This window comes from Diabrotica virgifera, chromosome 8, assembly GCF_917563875.1.
Source record: "Diabrotica virgifera virgifera chromosome 8, PGI_DIABVI_V3a".
In the NCBI taxonomy this organism is placed as follows: Eukaryota; Metazoa; Arthropoda; class Insecta; order Coleoptera; family Chrysomelidae; genus Diabrotica; species Diabrotica virgifera.
This window is the reverse complement of record NC_065450.1, coordinates 167,890,444-167,916,039: the sequence shown is the minus strand read 5'-3', so window position 1 is coordinate 167,916,039 and position 25,596 is coordinate 167,890,444. Positions and strand designations below refer to the sequence as shown.

The window sequence follows — 25,596 nt, the reverse complement described above, 5'->3', positions numbered from 1 at the left end:
GCGGCATCAATGAAAAAACTAGAATCAATCGAGCTGTGAAAATGAAATGAAATGAAATGAAATTCAAAAAGTTAACAAATCAAGTTTCAAACCCCTTCTTCAAGGTCCTGGAGAGATTTTTGTCATTATTTTATTACAAAGCTGTAATAATAATAATATCGTATGGCATTTTTGCCGGGGAGATCCTTTCGGATAGTTCCAGCGCCAATTACATCTTTAACCCTGTTTCAAGTAACTAGTGTCGATGTACACTAGCCCAGGGGGACCGACGGCTTAACGTACTCTCCGAGGCACGGTGAGACGGCTCGTGTCATTATTGGAAATGAAAATGGTTTGTCTTTGGCAGGGATCGAACCCACGTCTACTGGCGTATGAGGCCAGCGTTTATGCCGTTACCCACGGCCGCTCACATTACAAAGCTGTTATTTTTTACTTATTAACAATTAGCGCTCTAGTCCAGGATGTATCGTCGTCCCCGTTTGTGAAATTATTCCGATTCGATTTTTTGGCACAAACCTACTCAAAAAGAGGTCCTTATAACATATCCACAGGGTACCGGGCGGTGCCGTGGTCGAAAAATTGTTTAAACATTTTTTTAACAATTTTTTAACACTTCGAACAATTTTTTTTTTAGGTAATGTGACATTCTAAGCAAAAAGGTCTCGTGTGATTTTTCTCTAAAATTGATTTTTGTCTAGTTATACGCGATTTAAAATTTGAAAATTGCGAAAATGGCCATATAACTCGACAACAATCAATTTTAGAGAAAAATCACAAGAGACCTTTTTTGCTCAGAATAACCCAAATTATCTAAAAAAATCGTTCGCAATGAAAAAATTAGTTTTTGAATTTGTTTAAAAAAATTGTTTAAACAATTTTTCGACCACGGCACCGTCCGGCAGCCTGTGGATGTGTTATAAGGACCTCTTTTTGAGTAAGTTTGTGCAAAAAAATCTAATCGAAATAGTTTCGCTAACGGGGGCGACGATACAGTTGGACTATAGCGCTAATTGTTAATAATTAAAAATAGCAGCTTTGTAATAAAATAATGACAAAAATCTCTTCAGGACCTCGAAGAAGGGATTTGAAACTTGATTTGGTCACTTTTTGAATTTCATAATAATAATTTTTAATCGAGTTATTAAGCCTTGAAAATGGCCATTTTCGCATTTTTCAAATTTTTAATCGCATATAACTCGACAACAATCAATTTTAGAGAAAAATGACAAGAGACCTTTTTTGCTCAGAATGACCCAGATTATCTAAAAATATATTGTTCGAAATAAAAAAATTATTTTTGTGAATTGTTTAAAAAAAATTGTTCGACCACAATTTTTCGACTACAATTTTTCGACCACGGCACCGCCCGGCACCCTGTGGATATGTCATAAGGACCTATTTTTGAGTAAGTTTGTGCAAAAAAAATCGAATCGGAATAATTTCGCTAGCGGGGCGACGATACAGCGGTCTATAAGTATATCATTCTTTTAACCTAAAAATATTCTACTTTAATTAAAATTTCATTATCCTATATTTTTCATTTATTTTAAAGTATTAACATTTTTGTTACGCTATAAATCTCGAAATATTTTAATCTATATTTCATATTTTGTTGGCAGACATCTTTATTTTACTGAATTTCAAACATATTCATCTAAGACCAATTTGTTACTTAGAGTCTCACTTCATCCCTTTCCCGTCCCACATTCCTCATTTTGAATCTGTAGTTTTTGGGACCATGGAGATTGGCCTGAAATTAGTTCTGCTGCTATATATTTTTCTGGTTTAAACTATTGGATTTACCAAAAAACTTTTCATTTTGTATTCTTTCTTCTGAATCTTTAAGAATACTATGTAAAATCTTCAATAATATCCCAGAGAACGGCAGTTCTCGCCAGTGACGCACAACCCCCCTATATGCGACACTATATACAGGGTGTTTCATTAATAATTGTCCATAAAGTAACTGGAGAAACCTTAGCACAAAATACGAAGATTTAACCTAAAACACTTAAATAAAATGTGGTTCCTTACTGAGTTACAGGGTGTTTTATCTAAAAATTTAAAAAGTATTTTTGCTCAGCATCTTAAATCTATTTGACGTATCCTTTTCATACTTAGCAGAAAGTGCGACTACTATACACCCTACTAAATTATGATAAACAAACGTTTCTAGCTACTACCAGAGGCGTACGACAGGGGATAGTGAATGGTTGACCCTTCTCAAATTCTACGCCACTGGAGGAATTACTATTTTAGTGTCATTTTTAGATTCTCCAATACTTTCTACGTAAATAATATACTCTTCATTGGTAACGATAAAGTCATTAGTTTTCGAGATATTCAAAGTTAAATATGAAACGGCACAGTTATTTTGATTAATTTATGATATGATTCATATGATTAAAATTTAAAAATTATTTGTAGCCAGTACTTTAAAACTATTTGGCGTATCCTTATTATACTTAGCAGAAAGTGTAGGTACTGTACACCCTATTAAATTAAGATAAATAAACGTTTCTAGCTACTACCAGAGGCGTACGACAGCGGATAGTGGCTGGTTGACCCTTCCCAAATTCTACGCCACTGACGAAATTGCTATTTTAGTGTAATTTTTTTATTTTCCAATACTTTTTATGTAAATAATATACTCTTCATTCGGAACGATAAAATGATTAGTTTTCGAGATATTTGAAATTAAAAATGAAGCGACACAATACATTCATCAAAATAACCGTGTCGTTTCATTTTTAACTTCAAAGATCTCGAAAACTAATGAATTTATCGTTAAGAATGAAGAGTATATTATTTTCATAGAAAGTATTGGAGAATCTAAAAATTGAACTAAAATAGCAATTCCGCCATTGGCGTAGAATTTGGAAAGGGTCAACCATTCACTTTCCCCCGTCGTACGCCTCTGGTAATAGTCAGAAACGACTGTTAACATAATTTAGTAGTTTGCTTAGTACCTATACTTCCTGGCATGTATGAAAAGGATACGTCTAGTAGTTTTAAAATGCTGAGCCAAAATAATTTTTAAATTTTTAGATAAAACACCCTGTAACTCAGTACGGAACCACATTTTATTTAAGTGTTTTAGGTTAAATCTTCGTATTTTGTGCTAAGGTTTCTCCAGTTACTATATTGACAATTATTAATGAAACACCCTGTATACGCGAAGTTTTCGATTGTGGCAACCTGACTTAAAGGCAGGTTTCTGGCATCCATCTTAAAGTTTAGGAAAAGACTCTCCATTTTTTGCCTGTTTTTTGTTCAGTATGTATGTTTGTATGTGTGTGGAAAAGTTACACCGATCTGAATTTTTTTCCTTGTTTCAAGAGGGGCTCAGGGCCGATTCAGAACTGGTGTAGTTTGTGATTTTTGACCACTCATAAGACAGCTATAATAGCACTGGGTAGGTACAATAGGGCATATTTTTTGGGTAAATGTATTTCAGGTTCAGAGATAAGAAAACTGTAAATACACCAAATCGGTAGCCCTTGAGTTTAGCTGTCAAATGGTGCCTAAGTGGTCAGGATCGGACATACACACGGCTGGCTAAATTCGACAAAGCGAAACAGTTATAAAAATATTGTATACAGCGCAAAAACCCTTTGCACCCCTTTTTCCAAGATGGTGGCCGGGGATAATTACTCCATAAACTTGAACTTTCAAGCTTCTACTGACAAATAAAAAAAAAAATTAAAGGCACTCGTGGGAGTGCCGACAGACGTGAAAACTTCTTATAGTATATAAATTACGAGCTCAATGCTTTTACCCCATCCTAAAAGCAATACTATACCTATATCATATACGATATACGCGATGCGTATGCCCTATGCTATTTATGTATACATACACATAATTTATATATGTACAAAATTTATTTCAGCGAAGTGATGACGGTCGCAAATTCAATACTTTTTCCCCATCCAAGAAGTGCACAACGTCCCTAAAGGAATTTTCAATTCAAAAATTTATTTCGTCGAAGCGATAACGGTCGCTAATTTACTACCTTTTCCCCATCCAAAAAGTGCACAACGTCCCTCAAGAAGTTTTCACTTCAAATATTTATTTCATCGAAGCGATGATGGTCGCTAATTTAATACTTTTTTACATCGACAAAGGTGCACAACGTCCCTAAATAAGTTTCACTTCAAATATTTATTTCGTCGAAGCGATTACAGCCCTAATTCAATACTTTTCTTCCATACAAAAAGTGCACAACGTCCCTATAAAAGTTTTCACTTAAAAAGTTTATTTCGTCGAAGCGATGACGGTCGCTAATTTAATAATTTTTCCTTATTTAAAAAGTGCACAACGTCCCTCAAGAAGTTTTCACTTCAAAAATTTATTTCGTCGAAATGATGAAGGTACGCTAATATAATATTTTCCCCATCCAAAAAGTGCACAACGACCCTCAAGAAGTTTCCACTTCAAAAATTGATTTCATCGAAGCTATGACGGTCGCTAATTTAATAATTTTTCCTTATTTAAAAAGTGCACAACGTCCCTCAAGAAGTTTTCACTTCAAATATTATTTCGTCGAAGCGATGACGATCCCTAATTCAATACTTTTTCTCCATCGAAAAAGTGCACAACGTCCCTAAAGAAGTTTTCACTTCAAAAATGTATTTCGTCGAAGCGATAAAGGTCGCTAATTTATATTTTTACCCATCCAAAAAGTGCACAACGTCCCTCAAGAAGTTTCCACTTCAAAAATTGATTTCATCGAAGCGATGACGGTCGCTAATTTAATGCTTTTTTCCATCAAAAAAGTGCACAACGTCCCTAAAGAAGTTTCACTTCAAATATTTATTTCGCCGAAGCGATGACGGTCACTAATTCAATACTTCTTCCCCATCTAAAAAGTGCACAACGTCCCCAAAAGAAGTTTTCACTTTAAAACTGTATTTTGCCGAAGCGATTACGGTCGCGATGACGTTCGCTAATTCAATACTTTTTCACTGTCTAAAAAGTGCGCAACGTCCCTAAAGAAATTTTCACTTCAAAAATTTATTTCGTCGAAACGATGACGGTCGCTATTTTAATAATTTTTCCCCATCCAAAAAGTGCACAACGACCGTCAAGAAATTTCCACTTCAAAAATGTATTTTTTTGAAGCGATGACGGTCGCCAATTTAATACTTTTCCCCATCCAAAAAGTGCACAACGTCCCTAAAGAAGTTTTCACTTCAATACATATACGTACAAAATTTATTTGGCCGAAGGGATGACGGTCGTGAAATAAATCCTTTTTACCTATCTAAAAATAGGTTTTACATTTATTTTAAATTTAAATACTTCTATACAATTTATGTATAGATACACTTAATATAGATACGTACAAAATTTATTTCGTCGAAGAGATGACGGTCGCGAAATAAATCTTTTTTCCCCATCCTAAAATAGGTTTTACATTTATTTTAAATTTAAATCCTTCTATACAATTTATATATACATACAAATAATATATAGCATAAGCGATGACGGTCGCGAATTCAATGCTTTTTCCCCTATCCAAAAATCGCACAACGTCCCTAAAGAAGTTTTCACTTCAATAAAAAAAAAACCGCAACAAATAAAAAAAATAAAATTTCGTCCTCTAACAAATGCAAGCTAAGTCCTAAAAAATGTAACATTTCAATTGTCTATTAAGCTTTGTGCACCTTTTGTGGACCACCTAAGATATGCAGATGACGTGGTACTAATAGCCGACAGCTGGAAAGAACTGAAGACGATGATCGAGGAGCTTCATAGAGAATCCTTAAAAAAGGAAAAATGAATTTGAGCAAAACTAAGCTAATGTCGAACAAATGACCAACGATAACCATCCAAGGAACAAAAGTGGAACATGTAAAAGAATATTAATATATATCTGGGTCAGAATATCAAGGTAAACAAAAAAAACCAAACTACCGAAATAAGCAGACGAGTAAGAATGGGTTTCGGAAAACTCTCATACATACTGAAAGACATAAAGATACCACAAAACCTTCGAACCAAAGTTTTCGATTCTTTTATCCTTCCCGTTCTCACTTGCGGAGCTCAAACCTGGACATTCACAAAAATGAACATGGACAAGATTAGAAAAACTCAAAGAGCCATGGAACGACAGATGCTTGGTATCTCACTCATTGATCGACAAACAAACAAAGCAACCAGAAACAAAAGTAAAGGATGCCGTGGAACAAGCAGCTAAATTAAAATGGAAATGGGCTGGACACAATGAACGTCTCGAAAATGGTAGATGGAGCAAAGAAGTTGAATACTGGCGACCGTACGAAGCGAAGAGACCAATGTGGAAACGCCTCACACACAACAGGGATGAAGCGAGAAATTGGAGAGGCCTTTAGTCGACAATTCGAATAGAAAAAAGGCGATAAAAAAAATTAAGCTTTGTAGGGCTTGGGCAACCTCTTCAAGGGTATATCTTTCGTTTGGGTTGAATAGATTCCAATCATTTCGATCCGTTTCTTTGATATTAGGCATTAAATTTTGCGTCGAAAAATTCTAACCATCTGTCTGTTCAAGATTGAGGCCGTATCATTTAGAATATTGCCCTCTCCATCCTTACAGCTCTCTATTCAAGGTTTAAATTATTTGCTAATTTTGTTTAGATTTCTATACAACTTTCGAGTTTTGTTTTGATTTCTTACCCCTCTATGCTTTCTGACTGCTTTTCCTCAAATTACGTTTTTTATGTAATATTTTTTTGTTCTCTTCTTAGGGTCCGGAGGCATTCCTCCTTTGCTGTCCTTATGCACCCTTTCAGGGTGATTTGTCTTTAGATATGCTCTATTTTTGTTATCTGTTCCTTGAATTGTTTCGGTCGGTGCAAAATTAGTTTATTAGACAATAGTAGTTTATGTGGCAATGAATGGGAAATAATAAGTCTGTATACAATGTTTATACAACTACACTGCGCGTCAGAGAAAAAGGGCACCCCAAAAAATGGGTTATTTTTTAAACGCTTTTATTTAGTTCAATCGTTTGCGTCAAATTTTTAGACGTTAATTTGACTGCCTTTTCTTCAATGGAAATGAATGAAATTTTGCAGACATATGGATTCGCGGGACCAATACACGAATAGTCGATCAATTTTTTTTATGTTTATGAATTGTTTAAATAAAAAAAACGATTTTAATGGAAAATGCTTAAATTCTCTTGTTTTTTACATTGTAGAAACTTGGAACTTTTACAGATTGTAGCTAATTATATGAACTATACATAATTTTACTTTTTACGTTATTTGTTTACGTTATGCTTCATATATAAACAATAAAGTTTCAAATTTATCCAGTTTCTGTCCGATTTATATCCAGTTTTCAGAGAAAAAAAAGTTATGGCACTGCAGAGGGACGAATGCTGCCCTTAGTATTGTCGTGGGCTTCGACTGTCCATAAAACGCAAGGTTCGACTGTTGACTACGCTGCGGTGTCGTGAACTTGGGCCCGAAAGTGGTTGCGTAAGGACAGGCTTAAAAGCTTGCATTGAGCCTGCAAAGCTTACGTTTGATTGAGCCGAGTGCGATCATTAAGGTACGTATCCATACAAGGGTGAACCCCGCTCAAATGGATACAGCATGGGCTCCCTTACATATAAACCGCAAACCGGTTAAAACGAAAAGCGTACGCGCCAAGCGGCGATCACCGACGTATCCACTAAGTGGAGCTACTACACCGAGCGAGGTTTACCCTTGTATGGATACGTACCTTTAGACGGCTTGCGCATCGAAGAACTGCATTGCGAGAAATTAACAGCGTCTACACCGTGCAATAGTATTACAAGAGATGGAAATACTGCGAAAACTGTAATAGTCGTAAATAATGATTTTGATTTAAGAAATGTATGAAGAAATTACAGAAAATGTACAATGTATGTATCAAAAGTTAAAATAAATGCAAAAAAGGTATCTGTCATATACCTACATCCTTTTTTTAAACATGACAATATATTTTAATGTTTGAAAAGTGTAAGACTAAAAAGTAAAAAATAAAACAATAAGAAAAAAAATTATTAAAAACGCTTGTATTTAGTTATGAGTGACTAAAAGTTAAAATATAAAAAAATCAACTAAAAAGCGAAAAATAAAAAAAATCAAACTCAACGGATTATTCGAAAAAAACGTTCGTTAAAAAAATGAAAAAATCTAACACATTCGTTAAAGAAAAGCGTGGGGCGCGTCTTCATCGAATAAACGGTTTTCGCCCCACGTTTTTCTTTAACGAATGTATTAGATTTTTTCATTTTTTTAACAAACGTTTTTTTCGAATAATCCGTGAGTTTGATTTTTTTATTTTTCGCTTTTTAGTTGCTTTTTTTATATTTTAACTTTTAGTCACTCATAACTAAATAAAAGCGTTTCTTAATTTTTTTTTTCATATTGTTTTATTATATCTTGTATCTATTAAACCTGTTGTCCGATTTAAGTATTTTTTTTAAATATTTTATAGCCTTATTCTTTAACAATATCACTGTAATAATATTGTTGCTAAACAGGTGAATTTTTATGGTATACCGGGTGTACGAATCAAACTGTGTTTTTTTTCTCAAAGTTCGCAACACCCTGTGGAATATTCTAGCATTTATAAAATACTGAAATTAAAACTATAGCCTCAGGTTTTCTTAACATTTTGTTTTTTGATTCATTCGCTTATGTTGGATATTACAAAAGTTAGGTACTTTAACAACTAGCCATGTTCTTCATCTGTTTCTAAATAAGTGCGACAAACTTTAAGGGGTAATTCTGCATTAAAAAATAATGACAGTTTGCTTCATAATCATATGTCCGCAAATGCTTCGTTTCCGAGATGCGGGATGTTGATTTTTTTCTTACAAACTGACGATTTATTTATTGCTTTAAAACCGGTTGAGATATGCAAATGAAATTTGATGGGTTTTAAGACGTAGTTATTGCACACATTTAGACATACGGGTAATATGATCGGTCATATTACCCGTATGCGCGCCAATGGTGAATATAAAATTCTTAATTGCATGTCAAAAATTTGCAATAACTATCTCTTAAAACCTACCAAATTTCATTTGCATATCTCAACCGGTTTTAGGGCAATAAATAAATCGTCAGTTTGTATGAAAAATTCAACATCCTGTATCTCGGAAACGAAACATTTGCAGACATACGATTATGAAGCAAACTGTCATTATTTTTTAATGCAGAAAAATCCCTTAAAGTTTGTCGCACTTATTTAGAAACACCCTGTACTGACGAAGAACATGGCTAGTTGTTAAAGTACCTAACTTTTGTATTACTAAACATAAACGAATGAATCAAAAAACAGAATGTTAAGAAAACCTGAGACTATAGTTAGGTTTTAATTTCAGTATTTTATAAATGCTAGAATATTCCACAGGGTGTTGCGAAGTTTGAGAAAAAACAATTTGATTCGTACACCCGGTATACAATGAAAATTTACCTGTTTAGCAACAATATTTACTACAGCGATATTGTTAAAGAACAAGGTTATAACACATTAAAAAAATTACGTAAATCGGACAAGTTTAGGAGATACGAGACATCAAAAATGACCGATTTTTGGGCTGCCCGTTTTCTCTGACGCGCAGTGTATTTAAAATAGAAAAAAGTAATTCTCTTCGTTACAAGCAAAACTAAGCCACCAAGTTTTACTTTCAACTCAAATGTTAGCGAATTGTGACACCTGCATCAAGTCACCCGGACGAAAAACAAGCTTAACAAACTATTAATACATTTTTTCCAACAGGGTGGAAGTGTGAGCGTTCACCCGGACGACGTGAAGTTGATGGGGCAGCAGCTTTCTGAGCTACCTGACAGCGAAACACCTCCCATACCTCCTCCGGAAATAACGGATACGATAGACGGTAAGTTGCGACAGTGTACAGAGCATGTCATTGTAGATTTTAATTTTTCGTAGTGTATTGTCGACTTCTTTCTAACATTCAAGAGGGAAAGCAATAGGTTGATTATTAATTTGGAGGCACTGAAATTATTTACGGAGTCAATAAAAATTTTTTAATAATTTTACGATTATAAAAAAATGTGTGTGTACTTTGTACGCACGTAAAAAGTTATATGTACTTCTATTATATATTATTTCAACGAAATTAATATACTTTAGACAGTTTATTTATATTTTATTTAAATATTAAACCAATTTTGATACTTACTACGTTCCAAAAATTTTTATTAAAACAATACCAAAAATTAAAAAAAATAAAAGAATAAAACACACACAAACACATTAAAAAATGCCACACAGAAATGATTTCTGAACAATATAATTGTTGGCAAAAAGTTTAACTAAACACGTATTTTCTGAAAAAAAAATTATATAACAAATATACTTACAATCATAAAATGTATAAAAAAAAATAAAAATGTGCATTGGGGATCGAACTCGCCTATAGTAGGGTGATTTGATTTGTAATCGGAGCACCTTACCGTTTAACCACTTACACATACCCGTCATGTGGGAAGATAGGCCAAATTAGTTTGATTTTTGTGGAATTAAAATATTAAAATACAACAAAACATACAGTAAGAAAACAATATATTAGATGAAGATTGGTAGAAATTTTGTTGGTAATCTTACACTACTATCGAAATAATCTTTAACGAGTCCCTTAGTTCGAAGGGTTGTTGTACTGTCTATTAAGCATTGGTTAGCAATGTCCACTAGGAGAGCGAAATGGGAAAGAAAATCAACTCCAATAATAGGCTTTGAAATGTCCGCCACTACGAATCGCCACGTAAAATCACGCCGTAGTCCGATGTTTCAAGTCAAATTCGCATAACCGTATGTCGCGATTTTCTTGTCATTGGCCGCGTATAGTTCGTATGTAGTCTTTTCGCGTGCACCCCGTACATATTTTCGCGGAAAAACGCACAGATCGGCACCGGTGTCGATTAAAAATTGTTTTTTAGTTGCATAGTATGTTACGAAAAGGCGGCGAGACTTTGGGTTTGGATCGGATGCCGCACTTACCGACTGTCCGCGATGTTTCCCTGATGCTTGCACGGAGGAGAGCACTTTTGATCCTGGTCACCAAAACAGTAGTGATACCAGCATAATATGTCACTATTATGTTCCCTACTGTAGCTTCTGTCTCTAGACTCTGGGATATGGTCTGCCTCTTGAGTTGCTGCGGTTTCGACGGTATGTGTGAGTTTGTGCTGGAGCATTTGACTAACTGAATTTTCATTTCAGCTAATTCGGCTGTCAATTTATCGATGGTACTTTCACGCGCGTTGGAACCTTCTGAAATTTGGGCGCTATGAGCTATAGCTTCAGAGATTGTGTCAGCTAGCTCGGCAACTGCGTCCAAACTAGCTTTAGCTTGAGTAGCTAGAATAGCCTGTGTAGACAATAGCAGTCTACCTAACCACAGAGACCTTACGATATTATCTGGTACTGTTGTACCTGCTAAAGACTGTAAATGTAAGAATTGAGAAGGTCTTCGATCGCCCAGTTCTTCATGCTCAAGTAGTCTCTTAATTTTTTGTTGCTGAGATGCACTAAGTCTCTTAATTTTACGTACCTCTCTGTAGCTGGTGGTGACACAATGATGTCCCTAACTTCTGATATGTAAGCTGTTTCGAGATTGGCAACTATGTAGTTAAATTTTGTTGCGTCACTTGTTATGTTTGCCAGTGTAAATTGGTTTTCTACTTGCAGGAACCATATTTCAGTATCGTTGGGCCAGAACGGTGGGATTTTAACTGAAATCCGATCAACTGAAGCACTGTTATCCTGAAGCACTGTTATTGGCACTGGTACCGTCCGTCATTTTCGATGTTCACTGTATTTAAAACCGGCAAAAGTATATTATTAGCACTAATTTTTAAATTTTCGCGGCGTTTTAAATGTTCTCGGGGTCACCAATATTCCGGTGGTGTGGTTGACGGAATTAATAAAAAATAAGTGTAACAACGAACAGTAATATATTTATTTATTTTGGGTAAACAAGCGGTGTTTTGCTTGTATCTCGAAAGAGGGTTGTTTGTTAGCGCGAGCGAGGGTGTGTCTGCATCGTTCGCATACTGTGTAGAGACTGAATTTCGGACCACCAACTATTATGTAAGCTGGTTTTGCGATAATGGCCAGAAAGGGCCATAAATTACTGCATCTGCCTTTTAAAAGATTAGAACCTTTTTGTATTTTAAGAAATTGACATAAAGAGTGTGGCGATCTGACATCGTAATCCATTAGTGTTTCCTTGAAAAAAACATTAATTTATACACAATCTGTTTAGGGATACATTTTGGTTCCTCGAAATCAACGGCCCTTGTTGGCATATGGTTTGTATATTACATGTGAGTTTTAAATGACTAATGTTGTTTCGTTTTGAGAAAAGTTATTAAAAATTAAGAAAATAAAATTAGCAAAAATAGTAATTAAAGCGTATCGCTATATTTATATGATTTTTTTTAACCTCTACATATTAGGTATCAAACAATTATTATTATTATTACGTAAATATAATTACAGTGTACTCTGAATAAATCAACCTATTTTTCTTGTAGACTATCTTCTTTACATTTATGATTATAGTTGGTTGGCATGTTTTTTGTTTTCTTTATGTACATTTTATGTCGTACTTTTTCTTATCGATCTGGAATCGTCTTTCTTTTTTGGGGAACTGGGGACCAACATGTACTTAATATGAACCGGTTGTTTTGTAAATAGTTACCAAGGACCCTATACTTATCACAATGTTATACAGTGTTAGTCAAAAGTACCCTCCACCCTCGTATATTTTGAACGGTTATACTTATAATAGTGAAGTTTGAAAGGAGGAAATAAACGGACATGGACTTTTCCACTAGTCATAACAGGTAAAACGTAGTAGTCATAACGTTTTAACGTAGTAGTCATAGATGACGTCATAGGGCCACACGAGACCGATAATTTTGAATGGGACCTTATGGCAAGTGATATCTCGTTTGAAAGGTCTCGTATTCAGCTTTGCAACGATGTAATATTCGAATATTTATTTCTACAGGGTTAACCAAAATTATCTACTTAGTAAACTATGATTCAAAAGTATAGAATACATTCATTAGGGATACTTCAGAAACAGACGACTTAAAAACAAAATCTTAAAACACTCAATTTTAATTAAGACATTATTTCCTAATGTACTTAATTTAGTTGAGTGCATGAGTTTTTGTTATTTTACTTAACTAAGTACATCATTTTGGTAAGCCCTGTGGAAATAAGTATTAGAATATATCGGTGCAAAGGCGCTTAGGAGACCTTTCAAAAGAGGTGTCCCGTGAACCTGATTTGTATTTAAAAAAAAATAGTCGATTGTGTCATTACGGCAACGCTGGTGACGCAATATTTAACACAGTCCATCCAGTTTAGCAATTGTTGTCCATTCAACAATTAAAATCGGCGTGTTTTAAGATTTTGTTTTAAAGTCGTCGGTTTCTGAAGTAATGAATTTATTCTATACTTTTGCAATCATAATTTTGGTTAACCCTGTAGAAATAAATATTCGAATAATACATCGTTGCAAACGTGATTAGGTGGCTTTCAAACGAAATATGACTTGCCATAAGGTTTCATTTACAATTATCGGCCACAGTGGCTCTTTAACGTCATCTATCACTATTACGTCATCTGTTATGACTAGTTGAGAAGCCCACGTCGGTTTATTTCCTCCCTCCAAATTACACTATTATAAGAAGTATAAGTTCAAAAGATACGAGGGAAGGAGGGGACTTTTGGCTAGCACTGTATTTGGCTTTTTATGCACTTCTTTTATAAACGATCACTTTCAACGGTGCTGCTAGAGTCGGGTACTGACTTTATTACAACAGTAAGTATGTATTTTCAAAAAGTGATAACAACGTGAAAGAAGATTACCAAGGTAAGTCTGTAAATTAACCTGGAAATAACAAAATAATGTTTTAGGGCATTCTAAAAAGGAAACGACAGCATCGACGAACTGACTATTTACAAATACACATGAAAGTCTTCCCCCGAAAATATTTTTTTTTAAACTAAGGAATCATGTACATTTAATTTGGTGTAGGAATATTTTTAACCGAACATTCTTTTTTACGTTTCTTCTAAATCTAAGCGATTGCATGTGTCTGAATTTTCCCGCAAATAATTCTAAATTAATATCAAAGATGGCTCGGCAGCTTTTACACAACTTTAAAAGAGCAGGTCAGGCTTTTACTTATATTTTTAGTTATTTTTAAAAAATATTTCCCCTCAGTTTATACATATGTACCGGGTGTCCCAATAAGAATGGCTCTCGGCCATATCTCAGGAACCGTTTACAGTAGAGCTTTGAAATAAAAAATTTTATAACAAAAGTTGCCTCAGGAAAAGCCTGGAAATTATTTTCATAATTGTGGGTCCACCGCTAGAGGGCGTAATTGAATATCAAAAATTAAAAAATCTAAATTTTACAAAATTTTCCTAATGAAGGGGCACTGGAAATCCGTTCGTCGTATTCTTCATAAAATTCTACGCATACTTGATTTGACAAGTTTAGGTCTACCTTTGGAAATAAGAGGTGGGGGTGAGTGGGAACCTTGTTATGAAAAACTGGCTGTGAGTCCGGTTCTGCTTAATCAAATTTTGCAAACTTGGTCTTGTTGAAGATAGATCTTTTTCATCAATGTAAAAGTTATGATTTCGAACCAACTTACTGAGTAATATGCCAGCTAGAAGGCGTTATTTAATTTTTTTCAGAAATCTAGTGTTCCTTGGAAAATATTAAATACAAACATGCATTTTTAATACCATATTACAAAATTAGCAACAGAATAGCGAAAACCGCATGTTAATACCTTTTTTCTATCTCGAGATATCTTACAAAACGTGTAAATTTAAAAACATAACTGTTACTGTCACCGGTAAACGAAATAATTCATTAAAAGTAGTGTGCCATGGAAACAACAAAGAAACATTTTCCAGCTGTCAACGTATATTAGGTCTTTTCAACGCTTCTCATTTGTTTCGAGCCTCGTTCATATCTCGTATATTAATATTATACACGGATTATACGGCATATGACAGATGCTCGAAACAAATGAGAAGCGTTGAAAAGCCCTATTACAAAGAAATAAAAACAACTATTTAGTGATGACATAAACGTTCAAATTTTTGCCCATCATTTTCGTTGCAAACATTTACTCTTTCAAGAGTAGATTGAACAGCAGTCTCAATTTCTGCTCTCGATATGCTTTTAATGGCGTTTAGTATTCTCTGGATAATTTATTCTAGAGTAGTGTATGATGGGCAACAATTTGAATATTTAGGTCGTCACTAAGTAGTTCTTTTTTTTCTGTGTTATATTTAATTTTAATAGTATTGTTTCTCTTTATATTGTTGTTTTAATTAATTATCCACAGAGAACGGCAGTTCTCACCAGTGGCGCACAACACCCCTACATGCGACACTATATATACACGAAATTTTCGATTTTCTAAACCTGACTGAATTTAAACTTGGGCCAAACCCCATCTTAAAGTTTAGGAAAAGACTCGTCCATTCATATGTCAACCATCAATTTTGGTCCAAGGGTGTGGATTTTACGGCCCTTCCCATTTAATGCCTGTTTTTCGTTCTCGTCCCCAAAACTCCCAAAAATTTCAAAAATTTAAGCCCGACCTTTGCGGCTTCTGATAGCACAGATAATTACCTTTCCAACGCATGTTAAATTTTGAAAATCGGTTATACCATTCAAAAGTTATCGAGCTCAGAAATATGACTCAATTTTTATTTAAAAAATGGAAAATGTTTGTGGATATGTATGTATGTATGCATGTATGTATGTATGTATGTATGTATGTGTGTGGAAAAGTTACACCGATCTGAATAATTTTTTCTGTGTTTCAAGAATGTGTGAGGGCCGATTCAGAACCGGTCTAATTTTTGACTTCTGACTACCCTTAAGCCAGCTAGAGGGCTAGGTAGATACAAAATAGCATATTTTTTGGGCGTATATATCTTAGGTTTAACAAAAGACAGGAACACCGCAAATACACCAAATCAATAGGGTTGAGTTAAGCTTTTAAATGGCGCATAAGCGATCAAGCTGAGACATACACACTGTTCACCATAGCCAAAAAACTGAAAAATTAAACTTTGAAAATTTTGGTTTTTCGACAATTACTCAAAATTTCAACCTACGAATTGCGCCAATAACTGAGCGTTTGTAGAAGGACTCAGGACGCGTCTAACGGTGTATACCTCATATCTGGGAAAATTCGAATTTTTAAGTTATAGGCTTCATAAGTATGATCAAATCTATTTCTTATGGGAAAAACGGGTTTTCAAGCTCAATAATTCCTGTAATACGTTCAGTTATCACACTCGATCTTGGATGCATCAGATACTACTTGTCAATACGTTTCAAATTCATGTTTGGTGATCAACATCAGGTAAGCCGTTCAGAAGTTATAGAGCTCCAAATGTATAATTAGTCCAGGAACTGTAATTTTTCACTTAGCAATTTTTACAGAATGGATAGATTTGTTTGAAAATTTGACAATAAGTAGTGGATAGTCCAAGGATCAAAATCTATATGATGCAGAAATACGCTTTTACCATGGGGTGTGACAACCAACCTCATCTCGAGGGTGGAAATTTTTTATTATATTTTGACCGCAAATGCTGGTAAAAATATTAATTATAAGCAAAAAATGTTCATTATACATTTTTTTCATAAAATTAATAGTTTTCGATTTAGTGGTTATCGAAGCTGTTAGTTTTATATCGAATAAATTACCAGAGACCGGCAGTTCCCGCCAGTGGCTCAGAAATACACCCCCCTACACGCGACACTATTATTTGCACGAAATTTTCAATTTTCTAAATCTGACTGAATTGAAAATTGTGCCAACTCCCATCTTCAAGTTAAGAAAAAGACTCACCCATTCATATGTCAACCATCCATTTTATTCCAAGGGTGTCGATTTTACGGCCCTTCCTATTTAGGGTCTGTTTTTCGTTCTGGTCCCCAAAACTCCCAAAAACTTCGAAAATTTAAGTCCGACCTTTGCGGCTTCTAACAATACTGATCATTACCTTTCCAACTCATGTCTAATTTTGAACATTACCAGAGAACGGCAGTTCTCGCCAGTGGCGCACACCCACACCCCCCTACACGCGACACTATATTATACACGAAATTTTCGATTTTCTAAATCTGACTGAATTGAAAATTGGGCCAACTCCCATCTTAAAGTTCAGAAAAAGACTCACCGATTTATATGTCAATCATCGATTTTGGTCCAAGGGTGTAGATTTTACGGCCCTTCCTATTTAGGGTCTGTTTTTCGTTCTCGTCCCCAAAATTCCCAAAAATTTTAAAAATTAAGTCCCACCTTTGCGGCTTCTAATAGAACTGATCATTACCTTTCCAACGCATGTCTAATTTTGAAAATCGGTTATACCATTCAAAAGTTATAGAGCTTAGAAATGTGACTCAATTTTTATTTAAAAAAGAGAAAATGTTTGTGGATATGTATGTATGTGTGTTTAAAAGTTAAACCCATTTGATATTTTTTCTCTGTGTTTGAAGAGGGGGTCAGGGCCGATTTAGAACCGGTGTAGTTTGTGACTTTTGACCACCCATAAGCCAGCTATAGGACTTGGTAGGTACAAAACAGCATATTTTTTTGGGGTATATATCTTCGGTTCAAGAAGAGACAGGAAAACCGCAAATACACCAAATCCATAGAGTTGAGTTAAGCTTTTAAATGGTGTCTAAGCTGTCAGGATCAGACATACGCACGGCTCAGTATCGCCGAAAAACTGAAAAACTAAACTTTGAAAATTTTGGTTTTTCGACAATTACTCAACATTTCAACCTACGAATTGCGCCAATAACTTAGCGTTTGTAGAAGGACTCAAGACGAATCTAACGGTGTATACCTTATATCCGGGAAAGTTCGAATTTTTAGGTTATAGGCTTCATAAGTATGATAAAATCTATTTCCTGTGGGAAAAACGGTTTCTTAAGATCAATAATTCCTATAATAGCTTCAGTTATCATACTTGACCTTAGATCCATCAGATACTACTGGTCAATACGTTTCAAACTCATGTTTACTGATCAAAATCGGTTAAGCCGTTTAGAAGTTATTAAGCTATAAAAGTATAATCCAATTAACGATTATTCCCGAAATGGTTTATGTAGTTGTAGTGGTTACGACGCTAAATTTGATCTGGCAACGGGCAATCCGATTTCATTTACCGGCCATCTCAATATTTTTGTTTCAATCTATTTCGAATAGAAAAAAATCTAGTGTACATTCGATAGATACTAGATTATTTGGGATATAATGCAACAAAGGTGACCATTTATAAAGCTTGACGTGTAATAGGTAGTGTGACCAACTCCAATTCAGTCGAACTCGGGACAAAGCTGAAAAAAATACTTAAAATCCGGGACTTTTCAATGAAAATCGGGCCATGTTTTTCAAATATAGAACTTTAATATCATCATTTTATTGATAATTTAACATTTTTATGTTGACAATGATATTTTTGTTGGGATTAAGCAACAATTGATTGTAATTATAACTACATTTTTCTTAGTTTTTGACGTTTCGACTCCCAATCCGGAAATCGTTCTTAAAAAAGGAAATTTTTTATGTTGTACTAGTATTACAAAGAGCACTGAACGCTAGAATGCTGGAAAAAAGACCGGTTGGAAAGCCAAGAAAGGGCTGGGAAGACACAGTAAACAGCGACGCACAAGCACTTTTAGGAGTCCGTGTATGGAGAAGAGCAGCCACATACAAACAACAAGGGTGGAGGCAAAAAATAAAGGAGGCCAAGGCTCAATTTGGGCTGTAGCGTCGTAGAAGAAAAAAAATTAGTACATATTACATTCCAGACATTGTCGACTTTTTTGCGTCCCACCAATTCAATTTAATGTGAATTCTTAAAAGAATAACGTATTCAAAATTTCAAAATAAAATTTTACCAAAACGTTGAAAATTCGGATGGCCCAGAAGCCTTGTCCGGGACAGCGGGACACGACTTCGTAATTCAACACTAGTAATAGGGGAACATTGCATTCAACTTCATACATTTAATTTATAAATAACTTTGAAAAACTCCTGATACAAGAATAAAAAACCGCTAAACGCCGTAAAAATGAGTGGCGCATAAAATATTCCAGCTACAAAAGATCTGATATGAATATTACGTGGCGCGAAAATGGATTTTCATTTGATGCAAAACAAAATTCTAGTTTTATTTTAAAAGATTTTTCCATAATATTTGCTAAATTTGAAGTAAACGCGCCACAAAAGAGTTTTAAAATGCAAACTGTATCAAAGTTACTCTTTTGTGGCGCGTTTACTTCAAATTTAGCAAATATTATGGAAAAATCTTTTAAAATAAAACTAGAATTTTGTTTTGCATCAAATGAAAATCCATTTTCGCGCCACGTAATATTCATATCAGATCTTTTGTAGCTGGAATATTTTATGCGCCACTCATTTTTACGGCGTTTAGCGGTTTTTTATTCTTGTATTTTTATACGTTGACATCTGGAAAATATTATTTTGTTTTTTCCACAGCACACTACTTTTCATTAAATTAGTTTACCGGTGATAGTAACAGTTACGTATAAAATTTACACGTTTCTCGAGATATCTTGAGATAGAAAAAAGGTATCGACATGCGGTTTTCGCTATTCTATTGCTAATTTAATCTAATTTTATAAAGTATGATTCAAAATGCATACTTGTATTTAATATTTTCCAAAGAATACTAGATTTCTGAAAAAAATTAAATAACGCCTCCCAGCTGGCTTATTACTTATTAGGATGGTTCAAAATTATAACGCTTACATTGAAGAAAAAGATCTGTCTTTAACAAGACCCAGTTTTCAAAATTTGATTTAGAAGAACCGGACTTACAGCCATTTTTCATAACAAGGTTCCCACTCACCCCCACCTCTTATTTGCAAAGGTAGAGTTAAACTTGTTAAATCAAATATGCGCAGAATTTGATGAAGAATACAATAATCGGATTTCCAGTGCCCCTTCATTAGGAAAATTTTGTAAAATTTAGATTTTTTTATTTTTGATATTCAATTACGCCCTCTAGCGGTGGACCCACAATTATGAAAATAATTTCCAGGCTTTTCCTGAGGCAACTTTTGTTATAAAATTTTTTATTTCAAAGCTCTACTATAAACGGTTCCTGAGATATGGCCGAGAGCCATTCTTATTGGGACACCCGGTACATAGCAAGGAAAGTAAATAGTACGGGATCCAAATGTAGGTCGATATTCGCCCATCTGCTTTCCGGATGAAACATTTTTTTATTAAATTTCATACATAGACAAATATCACTTGCATGGGTTGCCTATCAAAATCTTCTCGTAGCTATCCTTAAGGGGAGGCGTAGGGTTTAAAATCAACATTTCAAGCACATTTTTGTGAATTTTTTTTTGAAAGTATGGTAGAATTATTTTATTTTTAAATTTAATAAGCATATTCAGTACAATTCATAGAATATTTAACAAAAATGCAAGGAAAAATATTAAAACATAAGTCAACGATGGCAAATTTTTAAAGACACCTCAAAAAACAAAAAATTCAAAAATGTTTTATTAGCTTATGAGTTTCTCGAGTAACGCTCTAGAGTTTTTTAGTTATTAATGATTTTTGACTTTTTGTTATCTCTCAGAATTCAAAACAATGAATTTTTTGCAAAAAAAAGGTTGAAAACCAACATATTTATTATTGTTAAACAAAACATATGCATAAAACAAAAAATAATATCTCGACAGCGTACCTCACGAAATGTCATAAGAAAAATATATACAAAATTCCAGGTGGATCGGCAAGTAGTTTTTGAGTTACAATGTCTACCGCCTTTGAAACAAGCAGTTTTGAGAAAAACGCGTTTAAAGTTTTGTCAACTTTTATTTTCAATTTATTTTTTGTCTGTCAAATCGTAAAGTGATGCACACCGGAATATGTTTTTGAATCGCGGAGTAATTTACAAAAAAATAATGGGCACAGCTTCTCACAACGCTCAAGCGCGATGGGGCGAAGCTGCTGCAAAGGGAGTCGGAGGTAGGGAGATAGTATTTAATATCCCTGCCTTCGACTCGCTTTCCAGCAGGTTCGCGCCAGCGCGCTTGAACGTGGTGAACAACGGTCAACAGCTGTTCCCATTCTCCTTTTGTAAATTACTCCGCGATTGTTGTATATGTTGTTGAGTATCTACGTGATTATTGTTACTGATTCATGTCCATTAGTTTGAGTAGTTCTGCTCGTATATTATGGGGGCCTGCTGCTTTACCATCCCTTGTTTATCCTTTATTACACAACAAAGTTCCTGCCCAATCATTTACCTACTCTTCTAACTCAAATGTGTTATTTCTTTGGTCTTCAAACAGTTTCTGTACCTATTCTTTCCACGTTTTTATTTTACTTTGTTTGTCTAAGATGATGTTTTCGTCACAATCTGTTAGATTTACTTTTTTTCTCGGTCTAGTCCATCTGTGAGTTCTTTAACTTTTCTATGTAGGTACATTGTGACTATCGTACTTAATCGTAGTCTAATTTTTACCTTTCGCTTCTTTGGTTTTTCTTCTTGTTATATTAATTGCTTTGTATATGTCTGAGTCATATTTGCCTTTCTTCTTTCATCCATTTGCTTCAAAATCTCGTCTATAATCTCATGTTTTATAATGAAAAAAAAGTAAAATCCTTTATAAAAGGTATATATTTAAAATCCCTAAAAAGGACTACATCACAGTCGCATAACTAGTTTTCGATTGGTTTACCAAACCTCATCAGTGCTTACGTGAAATTTACATGCTAACCACCAAGATATAATTTTACAAAAATATGAGGGTCAAAGCCCTGTAAAAGTAATCCGTCAAGGAAACATCGGTTTAAAATGCTAAGTTAAGCAAGGATGTTTAAAATATTACGAATGTGCCCCAGGTAACATCTGAGCTGTGGTTTGACGTGTTCACATGGTGAAGGTATGGCAGCAAGTGACTTGTTCACTATGTAAACAAGTCAAACCACAGCTCAGATGTTACCTGAGGCATATTAGTAATATTTTAAACATCCTTACTTAAGTTAGCATTTTAAACCGATGTTTCCTTGACGGATTACTTTTACAGGGCTTTGACCCTCATATTTTCGTAAAATTATATCTTGGTGGTTAGCATGTAAACTTCACGTAAGCACTGATGATGATTGGTAAACCAATCGAAAACTAGTTATGTGATTGTGATGTAGCCCTTTTTAGGGATTTTAAATATATACCTTTTATAAAGGATTTTACTATTTTTTGTATTACATGGTATACAGCCAACTACAGGAAAAATTTTTCCTTGTGGATTTTTATCATGAAATTTTCTTTAATTTATGTTCCTTTAAGTGTTTTCCCTTTACACTTTGAACTATTTCTGTAATGCCTTTGATCTATTGTTCTTTATTTGATACGTCTCTTATAATAGACATAATTTAGTCTAATTTCTCTAGATTTAGGGATTTATTCGATCACGTGATCAATTGAGACCCTGTTATTACCAGAATCAAAGAATTTTTTATAAGGATTGGAAAGTTTCTTTAAATTGTACTACCATACCTATTAAGTCAATTTCGACTTTTGTTATTATAATCTTTGCATACACTTATTTTTGATATGTTTAAATGGAGTGTTGGAGCATATATCCCGCCAAACTTAGATATCATTATAATAAATCTAAAATATTAACCAACTGAAACTTTCAACAAAAAATGTCGACAAACGATTCAACATAAATTAGTTTAAATATTATGTATTTATAATTTAAATTTACGTTTCGTTGTATTTTTAGTTTTTCCTGGTACCTACATATTATTTTTTGCTATCCAATTATTTCATTAATTGACTGACCTGCTCTATTGTAATATTTCAATCTAATTAAGTAATTGAATCCATATTTAACATAAACAAATTTTTGAGTGTAATGTGGATTAAATTTCAGTTTTTTTTGGTATAGTAGACTGATAATGGGAATATTGATGTTTTATTGGTAAATATAGAAGTACATAATATGCCGTATTTTTAAAATTAATATGGATAACTGTTTTTTGAATATATACTACATATTTTCAAAAAGCGGTTCACACAATTATTTTATACGTGAAGTATAAAATAATGTAAAAAGCAAATACAAGGTGTTTCCATTCTCACGTTAATTTTCAATGCAAGTCAAAAAGTAAACAAACAATTTCAAGTAGATTCTACTGTAAAGACTTCTTTATTTTTTAAGATAATTCTGGTAACGTCTTCTTTGACTTAAAATGCACTTGATGTAACGTTTTGCTAAGATTTTCCAAGTTTGATTGGTCTCATTTTTAATACAATGTAAAACAGCTGGATCTTTTGGTTCTCGTTGTTGGTGAATCTTACGGTTGACTCTTTTTTGACGTATAGATGTATAGTTGGCACACCCGAAAGTGGAAAAATAAACTACTCAAATCGGCACCTGGAATATTAGAAGCATGTTCGAGGTAAGCAAAATCCACAACAGCATCGATGAAATGAACAGGTTAAATAGTTATAACCTCGGAATAAGCGAGATGAGATGGCTTGATTCAGGAAAAATGAACAGTGACAAGAAGTTAATATATTATTGGGTAATATCCAAAAACAGCGCTGGAACGGTGTCGGAATCATCATAAGCGAAGCTATAGAAAAAATCGTTATAAATTGTGATCTATCACTCAGATCGTATGCTACTTCTACATCTGCAAAGAAACCCAATCAACATCAATATTATACGTCTATGCTCCTTCTTATTTAAGTACCGTGCCCAAATTTTAGGCGTGGGTAGCTTCCATGACAATTGGCCGATATCGTTCTCTATCTTGCGCGGCTTGTAATAATTATTGATCTGCTGATAAGCCAGTCCATTGACGAATGTTTCGGAGCCATGAATATTTCTTCGTGCCAATTCCTCTTTTTCCGTCGGCCTTTCCATTGAGTATTAACTGCAGCATCCTGTATTTGCTATTATATGCCCGATATATTCAATTTTTCTCTTTTTTATCATCTTGGTTAAGTCACCTTCGCCTTGACCTACTCTGTTTAAGACTTTTCTGTTTGAAATACGTTGAACCCAATACATATATTCTGAGCATTCTACGATATGACCACATCCTGAAGGCTTCTAATTTGTTTATCATATAGTAATACAGTATACATATAACATTTTAGGAACTTGATTCTTAGTTGTAAGTTCAGCTGAGAGTTGCTCAGAATAGATCTGAGTTTCATAAATGCTCCAACAACCGATAAACCCGATACTGAGATTAAACAGTTTCCTAGAGATCTGCAAGTTTTAATGCAGTGAACGAAAAAACATGAAATAACGATAATAAATGAGAAATCTCAATGCAAATGTAGAAAAAGGCAAAGTCGAAAACATAATTGGTCTGTGACTATGGAATGAAAGAAGCGACATACTACTTCAGTTCTGCCAAAAACAGAGCATGATTGTTATGAATACGTGGTTCAATTGGTTCAAACTACCAGCTCGCAGGTTATACACGCAGAAGTCCCCACAAGATAATAAAGAAAATTGAATCATAAATCAGATAGACTACATAATGATCATTACCGAAATAGCATTATTAGTGCAAAAATCTTCCCCAGTGCAGATGTTCCCACTGTCTACACCTTACTTGTAACCCAATTTAAAAATAAACTAAAAATAATCGAGACAAAAAATAAAGAACCAAAACCAGACATGCACTCACTGAAGAAACATCTCCCATGTCTTTCACCACGAGTTTTGGCGTCTTTCTACTGATTTTTTCCCTGTATTTTACCTTCCATTATGATTTTGAGTAATTCATATCTTTTCCCTCTCAACACATGGCAAACGTATAGTATTTTCTCTATTTTTTTCAAGTACAAAAGAAGACTCGACCAAAAACTAAAAAATCTACAACACGCATCTATAGAAGAACAATATATCTGCTTGAAAGGATGTATACACTCTGCCGCAGAAGAAGCCTTAGGACAGATAAAAAAGAACACAAAAAACAAACCATATTGGTGGGACGAAGAAGTCGAATCAGAAATAGAAGAAAAGCGAAGAAAATACCAGAAATACATGAGTACAAGAGATGCAGTAGACCAACTAGCTTATAAGGAAGCACAAGCAAACGTACGCAGAAGGATTAGGCAGAGCAAGAACGAAAAATGGGAAAAGCAGTGTACACAAATCAATACATACATCCGAGGTAGGAAATCCACTGAGAGCTGGAAAATTCTTAGAAATCTACGCAAAGAGACAGGAAAAGAACTTGTAACTGCAATATCACTGAATGAGTGGAAGGAGTATTTTAGCGACCTACTGACAGAAAAAAGAAATGAATTCGAAACATCAGAACCATCCCAGGACACAGTAGGAGTAACAGGATCTTCAATAAGGCTATCCACCAATGAAATTAGGAAAGTATGTACCGAACTAAAAAACGGTAAAGCACCAGGACCTGGGGGGATTCCAGGTGAGTTGATAAAAAACGGAACTTCAAGACTTTACGAGCACATAAGGAAACTACTACAAAGATGCATCGACAACAAA

The 25,596-nt window shown here is 34.3% G+C and overlaps 1 protein-coding gene across 2 annotated transcripts in view; it reads left to right on the top strand.

Annotated features, from left to right (window-relative positions):
- The window catches only part of LOC114331254 (sex determination protein fruitless), a 261,981-nt gene that overhangs the window by 98,000 nt on the left and 138,385 nt on the right, over positions 1 to 25,596 (top strand). For both annotated transcript variants that reach the window (XM_050657926.1, XM_028280756.2), the window contains exon 4: positions 9,747 to 9,864. In XM_050657926.1, the coding sequence (XP_050513883.1) occupies positions 9,747 to 9,864 (118 nt within the window). The remainder of the gene's footprint in view (positions 1 to 9,746; positions 9,865 to 25,596) is intronic.